This window comes from Glossina fuscipes, unplaced genomic scaffold (assembly GCF_014805625.2).
Source record: "Glossina fuscipes isolate IAEA_lab_2018 unplaced genomic scaffold, Yale_Gfus_2 1, whole genome shotgun sequence".
In the NCBI taxonomy this organism is placed as follows: Eukaryota; Metazoa; Arthropoda; class Insecta; order Diptera; family Glossinidae; genus Glossina; species Glossina fuscipes.
In genome coordinates, this window is record NW_023998415.1 from 41906896 (window position 1) to 41932149 (window position 25254).

The window sequence follows — 25254 nt, forward strand, 5'->3', positions numbered from 1 at the left end:
AGAACTTATATCTTGATGGGAAATATGAACGGGCGACATAAGTATACCTTTATCCATCTCTAATGGACATAAAAACTCACCTCATCTCAAATAATTTTGAAAATTTGAAAAATTTCTAAGCCAAATTCTTTTATAATTTGTTCATTATCAATGATGAATACATAAGGTTTTCGTAATGTAATCCTTTTAAAATACAGAATTGATGAAAATTGTTAGAGTATTCGTTAAGTCAAGACTTTATTGTCATTTCACTACGAAAGAATTTCTTTTTTTCTTCATTTTTGAAAATACAAAATTTTCTTTAATACTGTGCAATGTTGAAAAATACTTGTCAAAAATAAATCAACATTTATTTTTAGTTTTCCAACTCACACACGATACACAAACGATACCACACGAAGCTTTATCCCTAAAGAGAACAAGAGAAAAAATGCGAAAACATTTATTAGCTTTAAAGCGCATTTTGAGTACCCTCCCATGTAGGATGCAAACTGATGATTTGAAATTGCATAAATAAATATCTTGACATAGTTTTATCCATAGATATAACAGTATATTGGAAATACCTTTCGTAAAGGCGATGGAATATGATGATGAATAGACAATTCCTTCTAATATTCAGTATCTATCTATATTTGTTTTATTTACATCGCGTTAAGTCTAAGAAGATATCTATCAATCACCAAAGAGACGAACGTATATACATACGTACGTGCACTTTGATAAAATCAATTTACTTTAAATATACATTCAATCACGTTAATGATGATTATGAAAAGAGAAATCAACGTTTAGCAAATCCATCCTTTGTAAGTGTTGAGGAGCGACCGAATAGAATCATTTAAAGAGAAGAAAAAGAATGCATTCATTAAAAAAAAAAAAAGAAAAAACTCTAAAGACTATACTTTAAAGAAGTTTTTAATAAATTAATTTTTTTTTTTTTTTTTTTTAATATTTTAATTTTTTAAAAGACGCAATGATTTTCCTTGAAAGAGATCATCCTGTTTGAATACTCAAACAAATTTTTTGGACAAAAACAAAATGTATAGGAAATTTAAAAATATCTTAACGAACACTAACGATTAATAGCGAAGTGATGCATATATGCTCTCGTTATCTGAATTTTTATCTCATGCATGAGCTGCTTGTACAATCATCAAAGAATTTTGTATCATTCTTCGCTCGCACTTTAAAAACGATCGACGTCTTGGTTTCAGTCTCGGGGATTTTTGACTTGAACCAATTCAAAAAAAAAAAAGAAAATAAAAAATTTTGAAATATATATAAGATATATATGTAGAATATCTAGTATATACATAGAGTTTTATATAAAAAAAAAGAAAAAAATAAATAAATAAAAAAGTAAAAGATAATAAAAAAGTGTAAACGATTTCAAAGGATAAAAAGTGAAAGTAAGAAGTAATAAATGAAATTTTCATATAAGGAATGCTTCAAAAATAATTTCAAATTGATTTCGTAACAAGTGCTGAAACGAAAAATGTGTCCGTTCTTCTTTTTTGCTGAATAGCTAAAAAAAGATTTTTACGACGTTGAGATAATTCATAGGTGAATCGGCGATTCGTTGGCGGTTTAATAAATTTCAGTTATAACTAAACCGTTATAAAAGCTTCTAAAAGACACAAAAACGAACTAATTTAAAGTATAACATTATCCTTGCTAAACTTATGCCGTCCAGGATTAAGCAGAGTCTAACAAGGATAATGTCATCTTAATATTCAAATAAAAGTAAATTAGGAAGAAAAAAAAAAAAAACAAAAACATATAGTAAACAGCTAGACACGTTACAAATTTTCAAAAAAAAAATGATTCAGAATGATTCAGAAAAAAAAAAAAAAAACTCAGCGTAGGAGAAGCACTATGAGGATCATCGTTTAAAAAAAGAAATTGAATATTTTCGTGCTATTCAAGTTTTCAGAACTTAAAAATAGATTTTGAAAATAAAGTAGTGTATATATACCTGATAGTGAATGAGTGAGTGAGTGAGTAAGTGAGTGAGTGAGTGAATAAGTTAGTGAGTATAGTGTATTTGACGCTTTAATGTTCACCTTCCCTATCTATTTGTGTGTGAGAGCGGGAGAGAGGAAAAAATGAAAGAGAGGGGGAGATAAAGAGAGAGAAAGAGAAAAACTAAAAGGGATTTATACAAACATTTAAAGAAATTTGCAAATAATTAATTCACATATGAATTAAAAAAAGAAAACTATACTTCAACATTTTTAAAAACGCAACGAAACCTAAAGATTTTTTCAAAACGATTGCACGAAAAATAAGAAGAGAGTTATCTTAGCCTTGGGGGCACATACTTCGCGTCACTATCGCTTAAAAAACTTGTAAAATATTTCTATACTTGGGAGCATTTTGAATGCGCTTGGATCGTATCTTCAGACGGCCCTGGTGAATACTTACACAAAATTTCAATTAATATTTTCTATAAATGTTCATTTATTTTCAATACTATTGGGATGTAGTGTTCATATTTCTATATATTTTTTTGGCCAATTTTCTAGCTACTGCTTACATGTATCGAAGCAAATCAAACATATTTATAAACTGTAGAATTAAACATATACAAAGTACAAGTAGGGATTAAGCTTCAACCATCTTCTTGTTTCTACTATCTTAAGTGTTTCAAGAGTTAAGGGTTTCCGAAGGACTAACCGACATATACAAATCAAATCAAAGCTTTATTTTGATCATAAGTTCGTATGAACTTTATATAGTGTTCAATGTTGTCAACGGTATGGAACAAACTACGTTAACCTTGTTCTTCGTTAGTAGACAATAACGAAATAAATAAAATATGTAAATAAAAATGTAAACATAAATCACGATAAATGATATCAGTACTTAAAACGCAAAGCCCAATTAAAAAAAGCCAACAAATGAAAATAAATAGAGAGCATCAACAAAAAACAAAAATATAATTTTAAAAACAAAAATCCAATAGCAAATAATGTTATTGTTTACACTAAGAAACAAAACCAATTTCTTCTTTTGTATTTTTGTTTTTTTTTTTTTTCAGTTTTGTAGCGGAAAAAAATTTTTGTTTCATTTAGAGAAAAAGTTAAAAGGATACAAATAATAACAATAGCCAATTTTTTGAAATTTTAGAGCTTGCTTTTGAAAAGCTTCTTTAGCTTTGCTTTATCAATAGTTTCTAACTATTTAAATGCCCTTTGGTGGTAGTGTTGTGTTATATAACGAAATTTCTTAAAAAATGCAACGAAAAACTACGAATCAACCGTGGCTGCAACAGCAGCAGCAGCAGCAGCAGCAGCAGCAGCAACAACAACAACAACAACAACAACAAATGCAAGAACAACAAATTCAACAACAATTTCAAGCAACACAACAACAATTTTCCACGATGCAACATCAAGAAATGCATCAACAACAAAGGATTAGCCGCACAGAACATCATGTACAAAGGAGTCAAGTTACCACTCAGCAAAGAGGTCAGTGTCTCTCTCAGTGTAGTGCATGTGAGAGAGTAAATCATATTCTCCTTCTTCTGAAATTTTTTGCTTTGAACTTAACGAATTTCGCAAGCGAATCATGTGTGTGTGCGTGTGTGTGCGTATATGCGTCCGTATGTGTGGGTGGATCAGTATTGCTCTGCACAGAATAGTTCACACCCGCGGATTTAGAATTATTTTGTGTTTCAAAGCAATACAAACTGATGTGCTTTCTATTATTTACAAGATGATACATTAACACGCTCGATGATGTCGTTTTAATCATAGTTCGCGTAGGCGTCCAAACCATATATCCAAAACAGCTTGATTAGTTAACAGAAAAGACAACTAAATTCAGTTTAGGATGAACCTTGAACATCTAGCATATCAAGCAAATGTACAATAATAATCGCATACTTTTTTGTGACCATGGTATCTCTGGATAATTTTCACCCTGAAGATTTATAGTGTTTTAATAATTATTCGATATTATCTCTTGATATCTTGAAATAATGAACTTTTCTTCGCCTCTGTAACTGTGCCGAAAGGTGTAATAAATTGTTGTAATTTTGTAACACCTCTGGGAACCTAATATTGAGAAAATACTAAGCTTCTCGCTATTTCTCACGTTTCGTCTCTAATTAATTCGTTTGCTATTCGTTTTTATTTATCAATGGGATTAAAAAATGCGTGATATTTACGAAAAGGAGAAAATATTCTCCAGCTAAGAGCGTTTTTGTTAATATGTTTGAACTTTGTTTAAACTGACCAATTAGCATTTCGACTTGCCTAGTGTTTAACCCATAAGTATGTATACATAAACAAAAACGATTGCATTTACGAAAAATCGCAATTGCTATCTAAAAGTATTTTCTTAGATCCAGGAGATCAATGACTTATCGCGACATAACCGAGTATTATTCGAGGAATTTGTGAAATTTTTGATATTTTCATTATCAATGTTACAAATAGTGGTGGAGGGCTTAAAATTGGCGATATCTGCAGTAGTAACGCCTCTTCTTATAGCCTTTAATTGTATTAGCTATTGCGCTGCCATGTACGTACTTTGTTTACAAAGATCCCGATGTGAAAATGATAGCACTGCTCATGAATTTTGAACGTGCTTTTGTTGTTTTGCAGTTGTTTAAGTACATTGATATAAGTGTTTTTGTGAACACATATTAAATTCTATATTGAGCTGTAATTAAGCATTTCCTTTAGAAATGCAATAGACCGATAAAAAACGAGCGGGACTCTGCACAGGAGAATCGTTTACCATTATTTACTGTACTGAAGTTTTAGTTAAGTGAATTGAAAGACAACAGTACTGAGAACGGCCCGTACCAGAACGTACGGGCCGGCCAATAACTGTCACCATCGACAAGAACATGATGGTAGAGGCTATTAGCGTGAGCAAAGAACGTGTTTGTCACATATTTTTCGAAAGTTTAGACATTAGAAAGCTAATCGCACATTGTATACTGCTTAGATTGTTTAGATTGATAGTTTAGGCGAAATAAACTAGCATTTATTCGCCTATCGATTATTGTAGATGAACCATGGATACACAAAGATTATTTCTACGACTGATAAAATGATGGCGACTATTTTTTGTGATAGAGAAACCCTATGACAGTAATATATGCACATGCAGAATTACTTAGCTGGCTAAACGCCATCGAAATTTCTTTTATTATTTTCTTTAATTTTTCAAGAATCCGCTTAATACGAATATCGTTCTCTTTATTTATTTTCTAACAGCGGCGGTTTGCCGGCATATGTCGACGTTCATACTATTCTTGCACTTATAATCAATGTTGCTCTATCATAGATATTGGGAACTTTTCTAGTACTTAGGCGACTTATTAGCTACTAAAATTTTCCTTCACCAAGAAATGGTAGACGAGGGCTAACAGCTTTACTGATCGGATATTTTAATATCCTCAAGAACAGCCTTACACGAAATGTTTCTCCTGTAAAATTTGCCGGATAGCTGCGAAACCTTATCCCATGATTCAGGTTTTACTGTTCCATTTCGGAATGTTTCATAATTAAAAATGTGCTTAATTTAAATCAGGGATTTTAATCAAAACTATTCGAAAAAATTGTAAAATATCTGAGAAAATTATTTGCTTATACACTCTGAGATGCTTGCCAGCTGTCGTAGCCATCATGTTGCTCTAAACTTTGCACTTTGCTTCAAAAAGTAATATAAACTCAAAGTTTTTATAAAAACATTAAAAAGACAATTTGGTTAAAAATGGATGGCACAAAAAGTATAGCCAAATGTCCTCAATAGAGATTAATAACTTTTCTAAAGCACAACTTAAATTATATTTTGTTATATTTGGGTATATAGAAATACAATGAATGGAATATATTTATGCACTTTTCTATAAAATTCTAATGTAATTTATGTGACAATTAAGCTCACATAAATGTATGCATGTGTTTAAAAGATTTAATGGAATAATAACGGAATGACAGGTTTTATGCGAACTATATGAAGACGATGTCTTTAAATTTAAAGACGATGGTATGAACGAACTTTGTAATTAAAATGCAAGATCCCATAATCATAAGTTTCAAAAATTAAAAGTATCGAAAGCAATCTGTGGATTGTCTTCTTTAAAATTGTAAACTATCGTTACTTATGGAGAATGTAAAAAAACCGTTACAATCATGTCAGAAATACTTCAACCTATTTAAAATAATATTTAAATTTTAATAATTATGTAAGTCTCGTGCACCGTGCATTCTACTTGTCCCACAATAATATTTATAACAGTAAAATTTTTGAGAAGCATTGTGTTTTGACTATTTCTGTAAACAAAATCTTTTAATATCATAAATTATCTCGAAGACAAAAAAAAGATAAGATAAATTTCATTAATTCAGTCTTATCTTTTAACAGAAAACTAAGATTCATAAAATATGTGTAAGGAATGTTAATCAAAATTGCAAAATAAATCTATCAGTTATCATACTAATTCAATTATACTGAGATCATACAAGATATGTACGTTAAGGTATGCAGTTTTTTATTATATTCGCAAACATACAAGATAAATAAGCCTGTCATTTTGAGAATAACAATTAAGAAAAATACAATTTTTTTGGATACTGGTTTAATCATGTTAGAAAAATAATATTTTTTCTTTGGCTTGTCTCTTCTTCTCCAGTTGAACAACATGGCGGCATGACCTACATCCAGCCAGCCTTAACACATATCTACGCTCAAGGCGATATTTCACCGCCCGTATTTGAGCAAATCTTTAAGAATGCTCGATTCGCTCAAGGCGGCAATGCCCTATTTGAAGGCAAACTTCGTGGCAATCCAAGGCCATTCGTTACTTGGACTCGAAAAGGCGCACCACTTCTCGAATCTCAAAAGTTTCGCATGAGCTATAATGAGGCCACCGGTGAGGTATCGCTACTGATAAATCAAATTGGACCCGGCGATGAAGGAGAATACACTTGCACTGCTCGCAATCAATATGGCGAAGCGATTTGCAGTGTTTACATTCAACCAGAAGGCTCACAAATGCCTGCCATCCAGCCAGTTCAGAGATTAGATAAAAACGTTTATACGAATGGTTATTCGTTTACTTCGATCGAAGAAGAATTTCGTGTAGACACTTTTGAATATAGGTTGTTACGTGAAGTGTCCTTCAGGGAAGCTATTACACGTCGTGCGACCTACGAGCAAGATTATTATCTCAGCCAAGAACTTGATCATTCTATGGGTCCTGCTCAAGCACCACAAATTGCACAGAAACCACGTAACTCAAAGTTAGTTGAAGGTTCCGACGCAATTTTCTCTGCAAAAGTCGGTTCAAACCCAAAACCCCGCTTGACTTGGTTCCATAACGGTCAGCGTCTTTTAACCTCTAATAAATATGAAATTTCATATTCAAGTGGCATAGCTACATTACGCGTAAAGAAAGCTACGCATAAAGATGCCGGTCATTATACTCTACTCGTCGAAAATACTCAGGGCTGTGTTGTGTCTTCAGCTGTGTTGGCGGTGGAGCCTGCTGCAGAAACGGCTCATGAACCAAAACAAGTTGATGCAATGGCTGAACAACTAGAGGCTGGCAAAGCGTTGCCTCCCACTTTTATTAAAACCTATGGCGATCGGGAGATCACCGAAGGCCGAATGACTCGTTTTGATTGTCGCGTTACAGGCAATCCTTACCCTGAAGTCTATTGGTTTATAAATGGTCGTCAGATCAACGACGATGCATCTCATAAAATTCTTGTCAATGAATCTGGCAGCCACTCACTAATGATTACCAATGTAAGTCGTCTAGATGCCGGAGCTGTACAATGTTTGGCACGTAACAAAGCTGGTGAGATCACCATCGAAGCTCAGTTAAGTGTGCTAGAGAAGGAACAAGTTGTCGCACCAAAATTTGTTCAACGCTTCAGCACAATGACTGTACGCGAAGGTGAACCCATCACTATGAGTGCCAATGCTATTGGTACACCGATGCCCCGCATCACCTGGCAAAAAGATGGTGTACAAATATCTTCAACGGCTGATCGCTTCATTGGCATTGATGGAGGCGCAACCTGTTTGGAAATTCCACGGGCCAAAGCCTTCGACGCTGGCTGGTACCAATGTACTGCGCAAAATATTGCCGGATCAACTGCCAATCGGGCTAGACTCTATGTAGAAGTACCTAGAGAACAACCACCAGTTGAACAAAAACGTCTTAACTTGCCCAGACCTACTAGGATTATAGAACCGGAGTAAGTTAAGACCTATTATCTTTTTATCACAGAAATTTTGAATAAATAGGATATCTGTGTTCATCTATAGACCTCAACCCGGGCCAGAAATTATATATTTGCGTCATGTTGAACGTGCCAAGCCACATTTACGTCCAGGAGAAGAAGAACGTGTCTACCCACCTCCACAATTTATTATACCGCTACAAAATGTTCAACAAGTTGAAGGTGGCAAAGTTCACATGGAAGCTCGCATTGAACCTGTTGGTGATCCAAGTATGATTGTTGAATGGTTTTTTAATGGTCATCCTCTAGCAGCAAGTAAGTTTACATAGATCTATTCCAAGAGATACTTAAATAACGTTTCAAACTTTGGCTAGGTGCTCGTGCTACTTCTGTTTTTAAATTCGGTTTTATTGCTTTGGATTTGTTGAGTATAGTAGATCACGATGCCGGTGAATATTTATGCCGCGTTACCAACGCTACTGGAATGGCTGAGTCGCGTTCCACACTTGCAGTAACTCAACGTCCGTCCATTGAGCAAACGTCGCAGCATCCAAGCAGTTTGCAATATATTAGTCATTTGGAAGATTATTCTCGTTATCAACGCCACGAAAGCATTGAAGAGCTTACAAATCAACCGCCTGTCTTTATTCGGCCACTGCTTCAGGACATGGGTGAATTTGAGGAAGGAAAAAATGCCCATTTTGAAGCTCAACTTACTCCTGTTAATGATCCCAAGATGCGGGTTGAATGGTATAAAGATGGTCGTCCAATAACTGCTAGTTCTCGCATTACGGCTATTTTCAATTTTGGCTATGTCTCGTTAAATATAATGCACTTACGCTCTGAAGACGCTGGCACTTATACTGTGCGTGCTGTTAATCGCGCTGGTGAGGCAGTTAGCTCTTCAACAATTCGCGTGCATTCAAGATCTCAAGTAACGACTGAGCTAGGTATTCCCGAGCAACAACGTTATATAGAAAAAGTTGAAGAATTGGAAGACTATCGAAAAGCTCAGCAGCGGCGGCACATCCAAGAAGTTCCTGAGCCAATAGCTCCGCCCCAGTTTAAATCCCAAATACAACATCAACTTGATACGCATGAAGGCGGTCATGCTCATTTTGAAGCTCGGTTAGAGCCCACAGGAGATGCCACTATGCAAGTTGAATGGTATAAAGATGGTCAGCCTCTAGAAGCAAGTTCCCGTAGCACCACGTTCTTTAACTTTGGATACGTGGCTCTGACCATTAAACAACTAACGATTTACGATGCTGGCATCTATACTTGCCGAGCTTATAATTCTATGGGAGAAGATGCCACCACTGCGCAACTGACAGTCATCTCGAAAAAAGAAATCGTTTCCGACTCTCAGCATCCGGACGGATTACAAAAAATACAGAATTTGGAGGATTCCTCACGTTATGTTCGCTCGGAGGAGGAAGAAACTAATATAACTCAAATGCCACGCTTTTTAGGGCCTATGAAATGCACTAACAAAATTTTGGAAGGCCAACGAGCCCATTTTGAGGCACGCGTCGAGCCTCAAAGTGACTTAAGCTTGAAAATCGAATGGTACCATAATGGACGTGCAATAACCGCTGCTAATCGCATACAAACCTATTACGATTTTGGTTACGTAGCTTTAGATATATCCCAAGTTCGCGCGGAAGATGCAGGTGTCTATACAGTTGTCGCCAGAAACAAACTAGGTGAAGCTCAGTTACAAGGAACTATGGTAGTAGAAAGTAAGTACACTGTTTGTCGAATTTTGAATGCAAAAAGGAGGCGAAACAATTTTGTAATATTTGACTTTATATATTAGCTCGTTCCAGCATTGACACATCTAGTATGCATCGTGGTCTCTACGAGAAGACGCAGCACTTGGAATCCAAACAATTTGTGGAACCTCAATATGACATTGAAGAAATTTCTAAATCAAAGCCCATATTTGTTCAACCCCTTTCGGATCCCAAACCAATCCACGAAGGCAAAAACATCCATCTAGAATGCCGTTTAGAACCAATGGGAGATCCAACTATGCGCGTAGAGTGGTTCCATAATGGTCACCCTATAACTGTTGGTTCACGTTTCCGTACTTACTATGACTTTGGTTTTGTGGCTTTAGATATTGTTCAAGCTACAGCAGTCGATTCTGGTGAATACACGTGCCGTGCAACTAATCATTTGGGTTCTGCTCATACGTCGGCATGTGTGCGCGTTATTGATCGCTCGGATATTGTTACCGAAACGCAAAATGAAATGTCCTTGGAACAAATTCAGCAGCTAGAAGATGCTTCACGTCGCCGTCAGCACATTGAAGAAGACATTACAATTATGCAAGCTCCACAGTTTACCCGTCCATTGCATAATATTGAAACTATGGAGGGCACCAACGTACATTTGGAATGTCGCTTGCAACCAGTAGGAGATCCAACGATGCGTGTTGAATGGTTTGTAAATGGTCAACCAGTTAAAACCGGACATCGCTTTCGTCCAGCCTATGAATTCGATTACGTAGCTCTTGATTTATTAGGATGCTATGCTGTCGATTCTGGTGTTTACACCTGCCAAGCTCGAAATCAATTGGGTGAAGCCGTAACCTCATGTGCTGTGCGTATCATCGCCAAAAATGATTTAATTTTAGAAACTCAAAATGAATCCGGGCTACAAAAAATTGCGTATCTTGAAGATTCTTCACGTTATCGCCGAAACGAGTATGTTGACGAAATCGTTAACATTCGTCCTCGTTTTCTCACACATCCAAAAAGTTTAACTAACATGCGTGAAGGCGGACATGCTCACTTTGAATGTAAAATAGAACCTGTTACGGACCCTAATCTTAAAGTTGAGTGGTTCAAAAATGGTCGTCCCATCACCATTGGACATCGTTTCCGTCCCATTCACGACTTTGGTTATGTAGCACTCGACATTGTTGATCTGATTGCTGAAGATTCTGGAGTTTATACTTGCCGTGCCGTAAACTTGATTGGATCTGATGAAACACAAGTTGAATTAATATGTCGTAGTTCAGAACAAATTGTGACAATTACTCAAAATGAGGCCGGCCTAGAGCAAATTCATTACTTAGAGGATCGTTCCCGCTATTCCCGTCGTGAGGAAGTAGATGAAACAACTAAACAAGCACCAGTTTTTACTACTTCCCTGAAGAATATTGAAATTAAAGAAAATCAACGTGCTCATTTTGAATGTCGTCTAATCCCAGTTTCGGACCCAACAATGCGTGTGGAATGGTATCACAATAATATGCCTCTAAAATCAGGTTCACGCTTCACTGAAACCAATAACTTTGGTTTTGTCGCATTAGACATTATGTCTTGCCTGCCGGAAGATGCTGGCAGTTATACGTGCCGTGCCTACAATGCTGTAGGAGAGGCAATTACTTCAGCCGTGGCTGTTGTTCACACTAAAAAATCTATTTATTCAGAATCTCAACATGAGAGTGCCTTGCCTCGTTTACAACATTTGGAAGATTCAACAGCGAAACGGCAACGTATGAGTGTTCAGGAAGAACTTATAACTCAAGCTCCTGTGTTTACGATGCCAGTTCGCGATTCTCGTGTGGCAGAAGGTCAAGCAGTACATTTTGAAGCTCGTTTAATTCCTGTTGGCGATCCTAACTTGAAGGTTGAATGGTTAAGAAATGGGCAACCTCTTGAAGCTTCTAATCGCATAACCACGATGCATGACTTTGGCTATGTGGCCTTAAATATGAAATATGTGAATCCTGAAGACTCAGGCACTTACACTTGTCGTGCTATAAACGAACTTGGTCAAGCTGTCACTTCTGCCTCTCTTATTGTTCAGTCAAAAACGGCCATTCAAATGGAAACACAACACGAAGCTGCTATGCATAAAATTCACCAATTAGAGGATCACACCCGTTATCAACGATATGAAGAAGAAGATTACGTGGTTACGCAACCACCACGTTTTGTGACCAAATTGATTGGCCCTACTAACTTAGTGGAAGGGCAAAGCGCTCACTACGAATGCCGCATCGAACCATATCCGGACCCTAACTTAAAAGTTGAATGGTTTCATAATGGCAAACCATTGAGTACAGGGCACCGTTTTCGTACCACTTACGATTTCGGATTTTCTGCTCTTGACATTCTGACCGTCTATTCTGAGGACAGCGGTGAATACACATGCCGCGTTACTAACAATTTAGGTGAAGCCGTGAATGCGATATGCTTAAACGTCCAGACTAGGTCGTCGATTATTCGAGAAACTCAACACGAAGAAGCTCTGCAAAAAATTCAATATCTGGAAGATGGATCACGCTTCCAACGTAAGATAGAAGAAGAGCAATTTATGGCTGAACGACCGCAATTCGGAAGACCATTACGTAATGCCAACGTTAATGAAGGTGTTCTAGTCCATTTAGAAGCTACTCTCACTCCAGTTAATGACCCAACAATGAAAGTTGAATGGTTCTGCAATGGTAGGCCAATACAGACAGGGCATCGTTTTAAAACTACCTATGATTTTGGATTTGTTGCTTTGGATATCTTATACGCTCATGCCGAAGATACGGGAACTTATATGTGTAAGGCAAAGAATGCTGTAGGGGAAGCAGTTACGACTTGTGCTGTAAACGTCACAGGTGATTATTAAACTAAATAGGTGGACCTATATTTTTTTGTTTATTGTCTTTTTATATATTTCAGCAAACAAAACTTTGGATCTCGACACACTTGATGCTCAGCGCTTAGAAAAAATTCGGCAACTTGAAACTCATGCCCCTCCCCCTAAAAAAGAAATTGAAGAAAAAACCCAAAAACCAATTTTCTTAACACCTTTAAGCAACTTGGAGCATCTTAAAGAAGGTGAACACGCTCATTTAGAGTGCCGCGTGGAGCCTATAAATGACCCTAACTTGAAAATAGAGTGGTTTTGCAACGGTAAACAATTACCGCTCGGTCATCGCTATAGAACAACTCACGATTTCGGTTATGTAGCCTTGGATATTTTGTACGTCTACGGCGAGGATACTGGCACATATATGTGCAAGGCTACTAATTTACTCGGGGAAGCTGTTAATACCTGCAATGTACGTGTTTTAAACCGTCGCAGTATGATTTTGGACACACAGCATCCTGATGCTTTGGAGAAAATTCAAAAACTTGAAGCCAAAGTAATTACTACTCGTACTGAAGTTGGTGAAGCACCAGTTAGCCCGCCGCACTTTACCACTGAATTACGTGGCACGACCGAAATCTATGAAGGCCAGACTGCTCACTTTGAAGCCCAAGTACAACCAATGCATGATCCTAATCTAAGGATTGAATTCTATCACGGCGGTAAACCTTTGCCTTCAGCCGCTCGATTCCATATTACATTTGATTTCGGCTATGTCGCTTTGGATATAACTCACGCAGTGCCTGAAGATGCTGGTGAATATTCAGTGCGCGCAGTCAACGCACTCGGCCAATGTGTATCGGCCACCAGCTTGAGAGTTGTCGCTAGGGGTACTATTATTTCAGATACCCAACATCCTGAAGGGTTGGAGAAAATTCGAAAGTTGGAAGCCAATGCTCCATTCCAAAGACCCGAAATAGAATCTCCTGGCACAAAACAACGCCCGGTCTTCACGCAACCATTACAAAACATAGATCGCATCAATGAACACCAGACCGCTCACTTCGAATGCCGTCTAATTCCCGTGGGCGATCCTAATCTTAAAGTTGAATGGTATCGAAATGAAAAACTTATTGAAGATAGTTCTCGTATTACAAAGCAACATGATTTTGGATATGTCTCCCTAGACATTTCTCACATTCGTAAAGAAGATGAAGGTGTATATATGTGCCGTGCTGTCAATCCTCTTGGTGAAGCTGTTACTACAGCTTCTATGCGCGTAGTTTCAGAGGCGAGCATCCAATTGGATACGCAACATCCGGACAGTATTAGTCGCATTCATCAGTTAGAACGACCAGCAGCTCCGCGTCCTGAGGAGCCGGAACGCGCATTTGAAAAACCAATATTTACTCAACTACTTACTGGTCCTTCGGAGTTATGGGAAGGACAACATGGTCACTTTGAAGCCCGCGTTGTTCCGGTTGGTGATCCATCACTAAAGTTTGAGTGGTACATTAACGGAGTTGAATTAAAGATGGGCTCACGCTTGAGGACTACAAATGATTTCGGTTTTGTTACTCTTGATATCAGCTCCGTTGTTCCTGAAGATTCCGGCGTTTACATGTGCCGCGCTTATAATGCGGCTGGCGAAGCTGTGTCTTCAACTGCTATGAAAGTCAAATCCAAGTCAAATATTGTTGGTGAGCCGTTAATTCCTGAGTCCTGGGAAGCAATTAGACTTAAAGAAGCTGCAATGAATCGTGTCCCCGAAATGTTTGTTGATTCAACTCCACAACAAGCTCCTGTATTTACAACTCACTTGCAGAGCTACGATAAGCTTAATGAAGGTCAACATGTTCTTTTGGAAGCTCAAGTTGAACCGCGGGCCGATCCTAATTTGCGCATTGAATGGTTTAAAAATGGAATTTCTTTGACCACAGGCTCTCGCATACGCAGCACTTTCGACTTTGGCTTAGTTACTCTTTCCATTAATGGTTTGCGCGCCGATGATTCGGCCATTTACACTTGCAAGGCAACCAACTTAATGGGTGAAGCGGTATCCACTTGTTCACTTAAGATCGAAGACCGTCATTGGTTGCAAGCAGAATCTTTGCATCCTGACTCTTTGTCGCGTATTGGGGAACTTGAGGCTCCCAAACCCGGCCGTCCGGAAGCTCCAGAGCCAGCTTATGAAATACCTGTGTATATTACGCATCTAAACAACATTGAATGCAAAGAGGGTGATAATGTTCGGTTCGAATGCAACGTTGAACCTTCTCGTGATCCAACAATGAAAATTGAATGGTTTTATAATGGTCAGCCCTTGCAGGCAGCTGCTAAATTCAAATCCATATACGACTTTGGTTACTGTGCTTTAGACATGTCTAACACTTACGCTGAAAACAGCGGTATTTATACTTGCAAAGCAATCAATAGCAAAGGTTCAGCGACTACATCAGGTACATTGAAATGTACTAGCGGAAAAACCATGTTCCTAGATACCCAGCACCCTCAAGGTGAAGCTGGTTTAGAAGCTGTACAAGAAACCGAAGATGCTTTAGCAAACCGCTATCAACGTCAAGTTTCTAAGCCCGAAACTCAATATCCAGCTCCTGTATGGACCAAACCTTTGCAAGCCGAATTTCGTTTGAACGAAGGTGAACCTTTGCATTTGGAAGGTAATGTAGAGCCAAAAGAAGATCCAAATCTCTTTATTGAGTGGTATTTCAACGGTAAATTACTCCAACATGGATCCCGATTCAAAATGACAAGCGAATTTGGTTTTGTCACAATGGATGTCACTGAAATATACACTCGAGATCAAGGTATCTACACATGCAAAGCTTACAACAAAGCTGGTGAAGCTTTCACAACAACCACCATATTTTGCACTAGCAAAGAAAGTATAATTGAAAAGACTCAGCATCCCAAAGGAGCTGAAGGACTTGAGCAAATACAAGATTTAGAAGAGTCCTTGCGTAAAGATGGTGCCAAACCTGAACAACCAGAGGAAGGTATACCTCCTCGTTTCACTACTGAATTCACTAATATTTCCGATATTGGTGAAGGCGAAATCGCTCATTATGAGGCCAATCTCATACCTACAGGCGATCAAACTATGGTCATAGAATGGTTCTTCAATGGTAAGGTACTCGAGGCTAGCCATCGTGTACGGACAATTTATGCGTTTGGTATGGTTGCCTTAGAAATTTTGGGAACAAAGATTGAGGATTCTGGCACATATACTTGCCGCGCTACAAATAAATATGGATCGGCTGAGATTAACTGTACCTTGGAATGTGTAGAAAAGCCACGTGGTCAAAAGCCACATTTCACAACTCACATCCAATCTTTAGAAGGCCTTAAAGACGGACAGTCCGCTCACTTCGAATGCACACTTATTCCAGTCAACGATCCCGACCTTAAAGTTGAGTGGTACCACAATGGAAAACTTATGCGTCATTCGAATCGCATTAAGACTGTGTCGGACTTTGGCTTTGTTGTGCTTGATATATCTTACCTGCAAGATCATGACAGTGGAGAGTATGTTTGTCGGGCATACAACAAATACGGCGAAGATTTTACCAAAGCCACTCTTAACTGCCGAGGACGGGGTGGTGTATTTTATGATACTTTGCAACCGGATTCTTTGCAAAGGATCAGAGAACTTGAATGTCCGCAAGGACAGCCAATGGATGCCACTCCTATACTAGCAGAGCCACCTAAATTTATAACTCAGATTAAAGACATTACAAAGTTGGTTGAAGGCCAAAGCGCTCACTTTGAAGCTCGTCTCACACCGGTAGCTGATCCTGACCTTAAGGTCGAATGGTACTTTAATGGTAAAAAATTGCCTCATGGACATCGCTTTCGCACCTTCCATGATTTCGGCATTGTTATTTTGGATATCTTATATTGTTATGAAGAGAATTCCGGCGTGTATGAATGCCGAGCTGTTAACAAATACGGTGAAGATGTTACAACTGCAACTTTGAAATGTACTTCGAAAACAAGTTTAATTCTAGAATCCCAATTGCCACGTGGTATGGAAGGTGGTTTGGAGAAAATAGCTAATCTCGAATATAGTATGATTCGTACACGCGATGAAACTGTAGAAGAAACTAAAGGCAAAGCTCCGATGTTCACAGTACCGCTAGAGAATCTTGACAACTTGCGTGAAGGTGAAAACGCTCATTTTGAAGCCCGTGTTACTCCAACTGATGATCCAAGACTTCGTGTTGAATGGTACTGGAATGGACGTCCACTAAAAGCTGGTTCACGATTTCGAACCTTCTGTGATTTTGGTTTTGTTATATTAGAAATTTCTCCCGTTTACCCAGAAGATTCAGGTGAATACTCGTGTCGCGCTATCAACGAATACGGCGAAGCTGTAACAACAGCTACCATGAAAATTCAAGGAAAACGCAGCATCATAATGGAATCCCAACTGCCCAAAGGTATGGAAGGCACAATTGACCGTATCGCTGAGCTAGAAGGTCTAGGTGTGCGAAGCACAGAGTTTACTCCTGAAGACGAAACCGGAAAGCCCCCAGAATTCATTACTACGCCATTTGACATGATCATTAATGAAAATTCACTAGCTCATTTTGAATGCCGCTTACAGCCCATTAATGATCCCAGTATGCGCGTTGAGTGGTTCCACAATGGCAAAGCATTGTGGGCTGGCTCTCGCATCAAAACAATCAATGACTTTGGATTCGTAATTCTGGAAATTGCTGGTTGTTACCAACGTGATTCTGGTCTTTACACTTGCAAGGCTACGAATAAGCACGGTGAAGCAACGGTTTCTTGCAAATTGCAAGTTAAAGGGCGCCAAGGCATTATCATGGAGCCTCAATTGCCTTGCAACTTTCGTACGGGCACCGAAAGTTTACAAAAGTTGGAAGAAAATATGCATAAACGGGAAGAGATCATCGTCGATGAAGAACAGCCCAATCCGCCTAAATTTACTGAGCAAATCAAAGACAATCTCGATGTACCCGAAGGTGGTCCAATACATTTCGACTGTCGTGTAGAACCTGTAGGAGATCCAACTATGCGAATCGAATGGTTCTACAACGGACGTCCTTTGCCAACGGGTTCGCGTGTACATCAGCTAAATGACTTTGGATTTATTGCTCTCGACATTGATTACGTGTATTCACGCGACTCCGGCGAGTATACTTGTCGAGCTACAAATAAATGGGGTGTAGCTACCACTACCGCTAAGGTTACTTGCAAAGGTAAACATGGTATTGTGTACGACTCCCAATTGCCCGAAGGCATATCGGCTGAGAAACTTAAAGAATTGGAACGCGGGCGTATACCAGAGACGCCCATAATAGAGGAGACGGTGTACGGACCGCCGTATTTTGTTACCGAAATAGCATCGGTAACTGCGGAAGAGGCTGAAGCGGTTCGCTTCGAGTGCCAAGTAGAACCAAAGACCGACCCCAACTTACGTGTGGAATGGTATCGCAACGGTAAACTTTTACCGTCTGGTCACAGATATAAAAATATTTTCGATATGGGTTTTGTCTCCCTCGACATCCTATACGTGTATGCCGAAGATTCTGGTGAATATGTATGCCGTGCTTATAATAAGCACGGCGAAGCACGCACCAAAGCAACCATCTCTTGTAAACAATTACCTTCAATTATTTTACAAAATCAATTACCACGGGGTATGAAACGTTCCGAGACTCTAACACAAATGGAAGCTACTATTAAGAAATATACATCTGAAATTCATTTAACCGAAGATGACCTCTTCGATCCTGATCGCAAACAACCTCCACGTTTTGTTACACAAATAAAAGAGCAGCTAAAACTAAGCGAAATGCAATCCACGAAATTCGAATGTCAGCTAGCTCCGGTCGGTGACCCAAATATGAAAGTGGAATGGTTCTTTAATGGCAAACCATTGCTGCACAGTAAGTGGTAGTGAAAATGCTTCGCTATGAGTATGTAAAAACATCTACGCTTCTCTTTCACAGAAAATCGTTTCCAACCTATATATGACTTTGGTTATGTAGCTATGAACTTTGGTTGGGTTTATCCAGAAGATAGTGGGGAATATGTGTGCCGTGCTACTAATCTGTATGGCATGGATGAGACTAAAGCTACTATAAAAGTGTCTGGAAAACCTGGTATTGTTTACGATTCTCAATTACCAGCTCATATGCACAGTATTGAGCGCATACGTGAAATGGAAGCTTCTTGGCAAGTGTAAGTATATAGACACTTAAAACATGATATCTTATTCATGCGAGATTTTGACGTTTGATTTTTATATCGTGCTTTAGTGTACCGGAAGAAGTGGACCCCGATGCTAGGCCGCGCTCGAAGCCGGTATTCGTTAGCAAACTAGAAGCTCAAACTGTGGAAGAAGGTGAGCCTGCCAGATTTTGCGTACGTGTTACCGGTTACCCACGCCCTAGAGTTATGTGGCTTATTAATGGTCACACTGTAGTCCATGTAAGTCTAACTCATACCTACTAAAGGTATATATTGTAAATTTTTTCGTATATGTAAGGGTTCGCGTTACAAATTGACAAATGATGGAATGTTTCATTTGGACATACCTAAAACTCGTCAATACGATACTGGTAAAGTTGAAGTAATTGCCCGCAATTCAGTAGGAGAGTCTATCGCATCTACTGAACTTAAAGTAGTGGCTCGCTCTGACGATTACCGCGGTGTTTTAAAGAACTCACCACGGCGTAAGTACTCGGAACATTTATTATCATATTTAAAAAATCAGAAATTTAATCACCAACAACAATATACGGTTTTATTAGCTTACCTAATACAAAGACAAGCGATTAATACTATTATATAACAGATTTTAATAAAGAATCATATACTTAACGTACATACATAGTTAACATGAAGATACACACATTTTACATTGTAAATATACATATAAAATATATTAAAGCACAATATAGTACTTAAGCTCTTATCCGAAGTTCCACACTTCAATTCCTGATATCCCATCCCATTAAATATCCCATCAAAAATTACCTATAATTATCTCCAAAGCTGGAAAATCTACAATGGCCATATTTAAGGATATGAAATCAACGCGGTGGATTGCAAAATTCACTGGTGACGTACGGTAGTATGAGAATGAGTGATTTACACAAGTGTGAGATACTAATAATTCTTACCTTATTCTCTCTCTATCTCTCTGTGTCACTAATACCATGTGAAATTTTTTATATATTCGTATATATTATGATTAGATTCTTCTCAATTTTTTTATAATATTAGCGTTCGCCGTTTATTTTTAATGAGTTTTGCACAACGTTTTAGCATGCTCTCTGTATGTAAAAACATAATTTCTTTCATTTCGTGACGTTTTTCTGTCTCATTCTCTTCATCAAAATCTCTTCTTCGCCTTATAAATTCATAAAATTTTATTGATTCCAAATTAAAAAAAAAGCTTTCGATTTGTTTATAAATAACATCAACATAACTTTTAAAAACCGCTTTATTTAAAAAAAAGCCAGTATAAAGCTTTATCGACAAAGCTCTTTGTAATAAGCTTTCCATTTTGTGCGTCATGAATATGTGTATTAACGCAAATATCCTACATTAACTTTAGCTTGGTATGACTATGAACTTACTGCTTACCAAAAAGAACGTCAAGAAACTGAATTGGAAAAGATATTCGATGAGCGTAAACAATATTTAGCCGATCAAAAAATTGGTCCTTTGAAAGGAGTCGAACATTTGAAGCCGAAACAAATTAAACCGGAATGTCCTGACTGGCAACAGTCGGTGTTAAAGAAGAAAAATGAGGATTATTATTCCAAACTGCAAGAACTGGAAACTGAACAATTACTTAAGGAGAGTAATTTACGTAAGGACAACCATCAATATGCCATACCCGGTGAAAAAATTGTTAGTGGTACAACTACCAAAGGCATGGCGAAATCCTATGAAGAAAATCTGTATGTATCCTTCAATCAAAAAAAGAAAATACTTAGCTTACATATCCTTGCATGCTAACAACAATTTTTTTTCAGGGAAGACTCCGAGTCCACAGCTCTTACTACCAAAAAGGTTATACACAAACCTCCCATTGAGCCTTCAGAATCGTCTGTTCACGGCCGTGAGGTTCACATGAGTAAGCAGAAACAAACACAAAAGGAAGTGGTCGGTGATTTGGAAATTACTCGGAAAATTACTGCTACCGAAACTACCGAGATGGAACATAAGGGTACCGTGCAAGAGCGCGTTGTAAAGGGACCTGTGCAACCGTCCAAACCACCCATTTTTACCAAGAAAATACAACCTTGCCGTGTATTCGAAAACGAACAAGCCAAATTTGAGGTCGAGTTCGATGGTGAACCAATGCCTACCGTGAAATGGTACCGCGAAAATTTCCCAATCAAGAGTTCACCCGATCTGCAAATTCACACTTTTAGCGGTAAATCCGTCTTGATTATACGACAGGTGTTTGTCGAAGATTCAGCTGTATTCTCCTGCATAGCGGAAAATCGAGGTGGTACCGCTAAATGCAGTGCTAATTTAGTAGTTGAAGAACGGCGACGCGCTGGTAAAGGTGGCATTACTCCACCTAGCTTTGTTACAACCATACAAAGTACTACAGTGACTACAGGACAGTTGGCCCGCTTTGACGCTAGAGTTACCGGTAGCCGTCCAATTGACGTTTATTGGCTTAAGAATGGCTTGAAAATTAAACCGAGCATCAAATTTAAAATGCTTGAGGAAGACAGTGTACAAACGCTTTTAATAATTGAACCATCTATAGAAGATTCAGGGCGTTATGAATGCGTAGCGGTTAATTCAGCCGGTGAGGCACGATGCGACGCTGACTGCATTGTTCAAAGTGCCACCAAACAACCAAGCGATAAACCGACTCCCACCGCTCCTGATACAGAGAAACCGCCACATATTGTTGAACCCCTTAAGAGTCAGTCAATCGAGGAGGGAAGCAAAGTAGTATTTCGCTGCCGCATTGAGGGCAAGCCAACTCCTACTGCACGTTGGATGCGTGGAGAAAACATCGTCAAGCCCTCGCGTTACTTCCAAATGACACGTCAAGGTGAACACTATCAGCTAGTCATTTCGGAGGCTTTTCCTGAAGACGAAGGTACATACAAATGTGTAGCGGAAAACAAGTTAGGCAGCATACAAACCAGCGCCCAGTTAAAAGTTCGGCCTATCGAAAATTTAGATGCTCCACCAACTATTACCGCCTTAAAAGACGTTTCCGTTACCGAAGGTATGCCCGCTCAATTTAAAACCACAGTAACTGGTAAAGTCAAACCGACCAGTGTTCAATGGTTCCGTGAGGGTGCTCTCATACCAGAAACTCCCGATTTCCAGGTAAATGGCATAGTCAAAAATAGAAGTGAAAAGTGTTTTGATTAAAGACTTAAACAAATCCAATAATTAGGACATGACGTTAGAGGTAATGTTAAATATAACGGTACGAAAAGTCTTGCAGGAAAACGATAAAATCTTACGCTTGTCTGAAAGCAGAACACCTCGTGAACTCAATACGGTAAATTTGATTTTAATATGAAATCCGTCGATAGCCAGACAAAGTTTGGATATATCCATATAGCTTCCCAAAAACCATGCGAATAAATACTCTGTTCAAAACTAATTGAGCGTAAAACTAATTTCGTTCGCAAAAGAAGCCTTCCTTGAAATAAATGCTGCGCAAAAATATATGAAATTTGAAAAAGCCTTTTAAAGCTATCAAACGCCTATTTCAACATATAGAAAATAATGTTTTTAATCTTTCGTTATATATGAAATTTGAGCAAACTTTTGTATGGAGAAAATAGACTTAAAAAAAATTACATTTAGTGTTGCGCGAAGTAGTTTAGTTGTAACTTTTCCAAAATTTGACATTTGAAGCACAAGATAAGCGAACACTATGCAAATTACTAAAAGATAAGTTCTCACGTTGCTTTTATGGTAATTTGTCTCTCTTTTCACTTTCTAAACGTTTCAGATGATATTTGATGGTAACACTGCGGTACTCTTAATTGGGACAACTTATGAAGAAGACTCCGGTGTATTTACAGTGCGTGTAACTTCATCTACCGGACAAGCTGAATCGTCTGCCAAATTGATTGTAAAAAGTAAGGATTAATTATTATGTATGACAATATGGGATAAATGCAAGAAAACCAAATTGATAAACGAGAAGCAGACATAAATGACCAAATGACAATAGAGACGACAAGTTTTAACTTAAATTTATTAAAACAAATTAATGAACACTTATAAGCAAATGTAGCTCTACACCTAGTTATCTAAGTTTGAAAAACGAAACGAAACGGAAATATATTCTTTTTGCTGCTTTTTTATTATTATAAACACACATTAACAGGAAAAAAAAAAAATAGGAAAAAAAACGCATAAATTGAAAACTAAATAAAAAACGTTTTACTAATCAAGCAGATATAAAAAAATCGAAAAAATATTAATAAAAAGCTCATAATGCTAACAAAAAGAAAATCATGTTTTTAAAGAAAATTTATGCGCTCACGTATAGAAGAAAGCGTACAAAGTTAATTTTAATAAGAGAAGAATTTTGAAGAAAAAAAAAAAAAAAGCGTCAGAAAACATTTAGGGACGTGTGCATAAAACGCATTATATTTTCTTTTCTTAAGTAATTATAAAAATTTATAAAACATGACAGATGTGCGAACGTATGTTTACATGCTATTTTCATTTTTATAGAAATTTTCGAAAAAGATATGAACCAAAAGATATTTCGTGCGCAAAAAACAACGCACATCCAATTTATGGTAACACACACTCATTGACATTCGCATAGATGTGTTTATATTGAGATTGATATGCAGAGATGCGTTCGTTGTAGTAAGATTTTATGCTAAATGAAATCGAAAACTTTTCCGTACTCCTAAGAATGATACCGTTTTTCCAAACTTTCACCTTATAAAACTTGGACGCGTACGGATGATATTCGAATTTAATTTTTTTAATGCGTTATATTTTAAAGGCATTTTTTGATAGACATGCTGGCGCATGCCAAAATGTCTTGCGTTGGCTAAGTAGAAATGATTTCATGTCGCTTTCCAGAGAGAACATATTAGCGATAAATGAAAATAACAATAAATCAAAACGTGCATGGCCCCCATCCGCGAGTGTCACACCCAACCATTAAAGAGCAATAAAAACAACAATGTCCTGGTTTTTTTTTTTTTTTTTGCTTTAATATATATTTATTCAATTTTTCATTTGTCTATTCAATAGCTAATCTAATAATAGTGTACAACAAAAGCAAGAATTGCAATCTTACCATAAAGCATTTTCGTTACGGTTCATTACAGTTGTTGGGCGCTCCTGTTCAAAGTCACAAACTTGATAAAAAGCTATAAAAAATGTCATTTATTTAATCAAATAAATATATATATAAATAAATAAAAAAAAGAAGGAACTTTCTTGGCACGCGAGAGTCTTTTTCTTTTTTTTTTTTAATTGTATGAATCAGCTTATGAGATGGTGGTAGGGACGTTGTTTAATTGTACGGTCATGCCTCAGCTAAATAATTGGTTACGAGTGATTGTTGATTCATTGGCAACAAACATCATCGTCAACATCGTCATATGTCTTTTTTATCCCTTTTAATATCGAACTGAATCATCATCTGCAAGATAATTGAACGAAAGAGAAAATATTAGTAAAACGTTTTTTTTTTTCCTTCTGCTAGATTTGCTTAAACAAACATACCGCTTTTTGTTGTGTTGTTTTTTGCGTTTTCAAAATAATTTCATTGCGACTGTATCGTACTTTAGTACTATATATGGACAGAATGGACTTGTAAACCTCTAAGTGTTCCCAGATATTCTTCTATAGATTTAATGTTTAAAAATTATTCCCTTTGTTCGGGTTTTGATAAGTGAAATAATTTGTTTTTATTATGTTTTTTTTATATATGTCCTTTTATATTTTGTAGTAACGTTGCATGAGATTTTTATATTTAATTTTTTTTCTGACTTACAGCTTAATTTTACTAATATTGTAAAATGTTATTTTTTTATTCATGTTATATACATACGCTATAATTTTTTTTCTTTAAATTATTATGTTTTTTGCTAAATTTCATTTTTCAAAATTTGTTGCTTTGCTATAAATAAAAACTATTAAAAAAAAATTAATCATAAAATACTCATGCGACTGGGCGTCACTTTTAAGTTTTTTTTTTTTTCTTAATTTAAAAAAAAAAGAAGAAAAGTCATTTCATTTAAATTTATGTTGATTTTCTTTGTATTGTTTTTAAATGTTTTTTTATTTCTCTAATTCCAATAAAATAAAAAAAAACGCAAATTTCATGTATCTTTCTTTTTAAAAAATATTTTTTAATGTATAACTTTTAATGTTGTTAAAAAATAATAATAATAAAAAGAAAAGCTTTTAAAAAATC

The 25254-nt window shown here is 37.1% G+C and overlaps 1 protein-coding gene across 2 annotated transcripts in view; it reads left to right on the forward strand.

Moving 5' to 3' along the window:
* Positions 1-3055: 3055 nt before the first annotated feature.
* Positions 3056-25254, forward strand: part of LOC119631985 (titin) — a 44358-nt gene continuing 22159 nt past the window's right edge. Inside the window, exons 1-12 of one of the 2 annotated variants that reach the window (XM_038024641.1) lie at positions 3056-3476; positions 6659-8231; positions 8302-8531; positions 8591-9958; positions 10036-12840; positions 12905-18748; positions 18812-19043; positions 19121-19292; positions 19351-19537; positions 20425-20773; positions 20849-22175; positions 22813-22942. In XM_038024641.1, the coding sequence (XP_037880569.1) occupies positions 3239-3476; positions 6659-8231; positions 8302-8531; positions 8591-9958; positions 10036-12840; positions 12905-18748; positions 18812-19043; positions 19121-19292; positions 19351-19537; positions 20425-20773; positions 20849-22175; positions 22813-22942 (14455 nt within the window). In that variant the 5' untranslated portion in view covers positions 3056-3238. Of the gene's footprint in view, positions 3477-6658; positions 8232-8301; positions 8532-8590; positions 9959-10035; positions 12841-12904; positions 18749-18811; positions 19044-19120; positions 19293-19350; positions 19538-20424; positions 20774-20848; positions 22176-22812; positions 23198-25254 lie in introns of those variants that run through there. The other variant, XM_038024642.1, reaches the window with a different exon arrangement.